Source organism: Podarcis tiliguerta (genome assembly GCF_965153285.1).
Source record: "Podarcis tiliguerta genome assembly, chromosome: 16".
In the NCBI taxonomy this organism is placed as follows: domain Eukaryota; kingdom Metazoa; phylum Chordata; class Lepidosauria; order Squamata; family Lacertidae; genus Podarcis; species Podarcis tiliguerta.
Window position 1 is genome coordinate 31,123,663 of NC_139549.1, and position 6,000 is coordinate 31,129,662.

Sequence of the window (6,000 nt, forward strand, 5' to 3'; positions counted from 1 at the left end):
ACTCTTAGACTACGGTTACCAGATTTTTTTCAATGAATCCGGGGACACTTTTTTTTTTTAAGCTGAGTAACAACAGGGAGTCAGTAGTGGGGATGTTGAGGCAAAAGACCCTGGGCCCAAGCACACATGCATATTGTATAAAGGTGCAAAGCCCTTCTTTCGCACCCTGTGAAACATAAATGCCCAGAGTTTTTTTAAAAACTGGGCAACGGCGCACCACCCACCCGTGACTCCCGAGCCTTCCCTGATCTCCTTCCCCCTTTGTTTTGACAGATCAGGGGAGGCTCGGGAGTCACGGGCAGGTGGCCGTTGCCCAGGAGAGGCCAACCTGGTAGTGCAGTTGGCTCTGGCTGGCTTCAGGAGCTGCTCGCTGCCGTGGCACCGGAAATATGGTGGGCGCCACGGCATCGAGCAGCTCCTGAAGCCAGCCAGAGCCAACTGTGTTAACAGGCTGGCTCCGGGCTGCTGAGGCTGCAGCTGCCACGTTTCCCAGGGACAGATTTGCAAATCCGGGGACATTCCAGGGACAGAATTTGTCCAGGGACAGATTTGCAAATCCAGGGACTGTCCCCAGGAACCGGGGATGTCTGGTAACCCTATCTTAGACTACACATCCGTTTTGCTGCTGAAATGGAGCGCACACCCTGTTTTGTGGTCAAGGGTGGCGAAACTGTAGCTCTCCAGATCTTCGGTGGACTACGGCTCCCATCGTTCCTGGCCATTGGCCATGCTAGCCAGGGCTGATGGGAGTTGTAGTCCACCACTTTCGAAGAGCCACAAGTTCCCCATCCCTGTAGATGATTGAGGGCAGATCTGGGTTTGACTGGGGGGGGGGGGTAGTTTGGCCCTGAGTGACCCTTGACCGAGCTGAGTTGTTGGGAAAGGCCTTGCTCTTTATTATTTTGCCCTTACAGAAGAAACAATTGGAGCCTCATAAACTTTCCCGGATCATAAGCCAAGCGAATCACTAGTTCCCACCAGAGACTTCCCTTGCCACTGGCAGAAGTGTTAACATTCCCTCGACCAGGAGCAAAGGTCACCTACTTTATAACTACACAGAGAGAAAATGTTTCGGGAAGAAATAACCAAGCCAGCTTATTATGCGCACACAAAACCCAAGTGACCCCCCAAGTCGTATTTGACCGAAGCATTTTTTGTTGTTTACAACAGGGCAATTCAACTGCTTTGGTGGCTGGTGTGCACTGGGATTGATAGGGCAGAAGGCAGGGAGACCAACAGTAGGTGGCGCTGCAGGCAATGACAAGCAGAGCCAACCAATTCTAGTTTTGTCCCTGCTGAGTTCTGCAAGGGGTAACACTGAGTCGAAGGAGGAAGAAGCTGACAGGCCTCTTGGATTCATTGTAAATAAGGAGGCAGGTGCATGGGGCTGGTTGAGGTCAGTGCCCCCTAATAAACCAGCCTCTACTGCAGTGGTTTCCAAACTTTTTCAGGCCACTGGCCTTTGGCTTCATAAACTCATCCCCAGTGCCCCCTGAAGGAGCGTCTCCACCCCCTCATTCTGCCTGGACACTGAGGTCCAGCTCCGAGGGCCTTCTGGCGGTTCCCTCACTGCAGGAAGCGAGGGCCTTCTCGGTAGTGGCACCCGCCCTGTGGAACGCCCTCCCTTCAGATGTCAAGGAAATAAGCAACTATCTGACTTTTAGAAGATATCTGAAGGCAGCCCTTTTAGGGAAGTTTTTAATGTTTGATGTTTTATTGTGTTTTTGATATCCTGTTGGAAGCCACCCAGAGTGGCTGGGGAGGCCTGGCCAGATGGGCGGGGTATAAGTAATAAATTGTTGTTGTTGTTCCCCATAAAAAGCATTCTTCAGAACAGCGATTTGCATAATCCGCTATGGAAGATAATAGCACAGTAAGATTCAAAACAGTAGCAATCAATTGCACATTTCTTCAAGGTCCAATTAAAATGATTTAGTTTAATTTTCAGCTATGGACACCCACTTTGGGAACCATGGCCCTCCTGCTTTCAACATCTAAAGCATATTATCATCATCATCATCATCATCATTATTAATTTATTAGTTGCTTTACTTCTGAAAGTGACTCAAAAACCACTAAAATGGTTAATCTATGCAACCACAACTACTTGAAACTCTTCAAACGAAGAGCTGAATATTGCTATTATTGTAATAATTTCTTAGTTGCTTTACTGACAACAAATGACTCAAACGAGCCACTGAAATGTTTAAAAAGTATGCCAATAAAAGGCAGGTCTTTCATAACCTACCCCTCTAAAAACAACCACTAGTGCTCAAACCCCTACCAGTTATGAGCTAAAAGAAAAGTTTTTGCTTGGTGTCTAAAAATAGATAAAAGGTGGCCCCAGGTGAGTCAGCCTTGGGGAGAGCATTCCGCAGTCTATCCATAGCATACAATCTTGGTTCTGTATCTGGGGCTGGCTCTGGGGCCTGGGGCAAAGTGTCCTCTTGTGAGTCTCCTCTTCTGTTGGTGGGACCTGGCGGGCTTACCTGGCGTTGGCGAGAGACAGAGGCACCATTTTAACTCGCACTAGCTGCCCTTTTTATGGGACGCGGGTGACGCTGTGGGTTAATCCACAGAGCCTAGGGCTTGCCGATCAGAAGGTCGGCGGTTCGAATCCCCGCGACGGGGTGAGCTCCCGTTTCTCGGTCCCTGCTCCTGCCAACCTAGCAGTTCGAAAGCACGTCAAAGTGCAAGTAGACAAATAGGTACCGCTCTGGCGGGAAGGTAAACGGCGTTTCCATGCGCTGCTCTGGTTCGCCAGAAGTGGCTTAGTCATGCTGGACACACGACCCAGAAGCTGTACGCCGGCTCCCTCGGCCAATAAAGCGAGATGAGCGCCGCAACCCCAGAGTCGGCCACGACTGGACCTAATGGCCAGGGGCCCCTTTACCTTTTTAGCTGCCCTTTTGATGTCTCTTACTGCCCAGAGTGACACTGCCTAGGGCAGGCTTCCTCAAACTCAGCCCTCCGGATGTTTTTGGCCTACAACTCCCATGATCCCTAGCTAGCAGGGCCAGTGATCAGGGATGATGGGAACTGTAGCCTCAAAACATCTGGAGGGCCTGGTTTGAGGAAGCCTGGCCTAGGGGCACTGTGAAAATTTAAAATGGCCGCTGGACCCAGCCACTAGATGCTGCTCACAGTACCAGGTTAGGGAGAAGGTATTAAAGGGGGTTCCAGAAGAGACGTCAGCAATGCCCCCCACCCAAGCACACTGAGACCCCAAAAACTGCCCAAGGCTTTCTGTAACACAGCTCTTCTTTGCTTTCAGATCACAATCATCGAGGGCCATTCTCAGGACATCATCCCACAGCTGAGGGAAAAATATCAGGTGGACAAGGTCGATTTTGTCTTTCTGGACCACTGGAAAGAAAGATACTGTCCCGACACCATCCTCCTCGAAGTAAGTTGGAGCGATGCCTCTCTGGAAATTAAGAGGTTCCATATTCCTGGTGTGGACCACACGCAGCGGTCTGAACTCTCATGCGGCCTGGAGCCTGCTAGATTTTGTCTTTCATTTTGGTCTTCCGAAAGACCAAAGGCGATGGGAGTTCAGAGCACCTGGAGTCAAAAACATCTGGACGTCACCAGCTTGGGGAGGGCTGAGTTAGACTGCCTTGCATCCTTTGAGAGGGAGAAGCTATCAGCTTGCCCGCTAGGGGACTTGCATTCATTTTTTAAGGAGTCCCATTTGTTTTAGCTATGAAAACAAATGGGAATTCAAACGAACGAGTTCCAAATGAAAACTACCTTTGTTTTTCATTGGTTTCTACGGGGATGGAAACAGTGAGAGTGTTTGAAGCAGGCGTAAAGGGAACAGCAAGATTTTAGGAAGCTACCAGGGGTGGAGGGTGTGGGAGAACAGTAAAACTGACGGAGCTAAAAATGGGGTCCACAAAATGGGGTCCGGCCTGCACCCAACCAAGGGAAGATGGTATCATCACAGAATGCCTAGAAAACACAGAAGTTAGAGGCAACAGAAGTCTGGCCAGGTCTCCCATTCAAGCCATAAAGTGAAACAACAAATGGAAGCAATGCAAAAAGTACAGTTCAAGCCAGTGTAGAAACAAAACAAACTTGCCCAGCCCACTTCCAAACTTCCACATTTCCACTTCCAACCATATTAGATAAGAGATGGAAAGAAGATGAAGTCCCTCCCAGCAAAGAACGGCAGATTAAGTTGATGGATTATGCCGAAATGGCAGAAATGATGGAAAGAATCAGAAGTCAGGAAGACCAAAATCTTAATAAGGAATGAGGGAAATTTATAACTTATCTTAAAGACCATTGCAAACCGTCATTAGTAGGATTGGAGTATCGCTTGTAGTTTAATGGTGAATTTTGGACACAATGGAGAGGTAAAAGATTTGGGTTAGTATAAAAGATGCGGGAGGAAATGATTAACAATAGGACCCACAAAGGGGAGGAGGGAAGTCCAAGAGATTCCTTGGAATCTCGTTTTTATGTGGTAGATCTTCCGAACATCTCCTTGAAGAACTTCTGGGATTCTTCAAAATGAAGTAAAGACCTCCCTTAGAGTGGTAGGACCACTCTCAAGAGAGAGCTAATCGTCTATCTCCTGTCTCTCTTCTCAGGAATGTGGCTACCTAAGGAAGGGCTCCATCCTTCTGGCAGACAACATCGTCTACCCGGGGGCTCCAGATTTCGTCAAGTACATCCGTAGCCACAAAAGCTTTGACTGCACTAACTACCCCTCTCACCTGGAGTACATGAAAGTGGAGGACGCAATGGAAAAGGCCGTTTACATGGGATGAGAGTGAGAGTATTAAAACCTTAGTGTCAAGCCACTGCTTGTATGTGTGAGCACACACCGTAGTCCTGTCTGTGGGTCGGCGTTAGCTTTCTGTAGTTTTGGGCTTGTGGCTAAAGCGAATTTGTCACGGTAGAAGAAGTTGCAAAGAAGGCAAGTCAGCAGGAGAACAAGGGAGCTTCTGTTAAGGTCAACTGAGACCCACTGAAATGAATGAACATGGCCAACCTAGGTTCATTGATTTCAGTGGGTATACCCAGAGTAGACCCTAGCAGGATACAACCCCTTGTGTATAAATAGGCTAGGCAGCTAAGGATCCATCCGGAGGTGATGGGCAGTTTTGTTACATTTCCATTTTAGCGAATGACCATTTTCATTGATGGCCTCACCTATTGGATTTTCTGCTTTTTACCCAACAATGCCAAAGCCCAGTGGCTCGCTTTGTGTTTCTCAGCCAAACAAGACCAAATTGCCTTTGGAGACAGACATAAAAGGAGTATTTCGGGGGGGGGGGGAATATGGGGGAAAGCAATGAACAGTCAGACCCATCTCCTTCCTACGCAGCAGCCAGAAGCGACATGAGAATTGCAAACTTGGAGGCACAGTCTGTTCCACAGGAAGCAGCAGGGGCTGGATGTGGCTGTGACAAGACTAGCCATTGCGCTGCAAGCCATATATGCACAGTGCAATTTAAGCTTACAAATTGGTCCATTTACGGCCCCCGCTGGTTTTGGAAAGGAGATATGGGAGCCTCTTCTGTCACTTTAGTCGCCTTTCCCAGTGGTGTAGCATGGGGGGTGCAGGGGGGGGCCGGCCACACCGGGCGCAACATCTGGGGGGGGGGGGCGCTCGCACTCGCAGCTCTCTGCCCCTACCTGGCTCACTCACTCTCTCTCACTGCAGTGCTGGCTGTGCGAATCCGATCCGAGCCGCCGGGTCGCCGCCCACTGTGGAGGGGAGGGTGCCAGGCGTGCGGTGCGGTGCGGAGAGAGAGCGAGGGACTATCTGGGGGAGGGACAGTGCAGCGGGGGGGGCGCAAATTACTTGCCTTGCCCCGGGTTAGGGGGCGCAAATTACTTGCCTTGCCCCGGGTTAGGCGGCGCAAATTACTTGCCTTGCCCCGGGTGCTGACAACCCACGCTACGCCACTGGCCTTTCCAGCATGTGGAAGGCAATGTCTTCCCCCTTCCCATTTTGGAACCCTGGATTCGAGAACAGGCTAGGAG

The 6,000-nt window shown here is 49.9% G+C and overlaps 1 protein-coding gene across 3 annotated transcripts in view; it reads left to right on the plus strand.

Moving 5' to 3' along the window:
- Window positions 1-4,811, plus strand: part of COMT (catechol-O-methyltransferase) — a 44,088-nt gene extending 39,277 nt beyond the window's left edge. For all 3 annotated transcript variants that reach the window (XM_083418404.1, XM_083418405.1, XM_083418403.1), the window contains exons 4-5: window positions 3,275-3,406; window positions 4,599-4,811. In XM_083418404.1, the coding sequence (XP_083274530.1) occupies window positions 3,275-3,406; window positions 4,599-4,778 (312 nt within the window). In that variant the 3' untranslated portion in view covers window positions 4,779-4,811. The remainder of the gene's footprint in view (window positions 1-3,274; window positions 3,407-4,598) is intronic.
- Window positions 4,812-6,000: the final 1,189 nt, after the last annotated feature.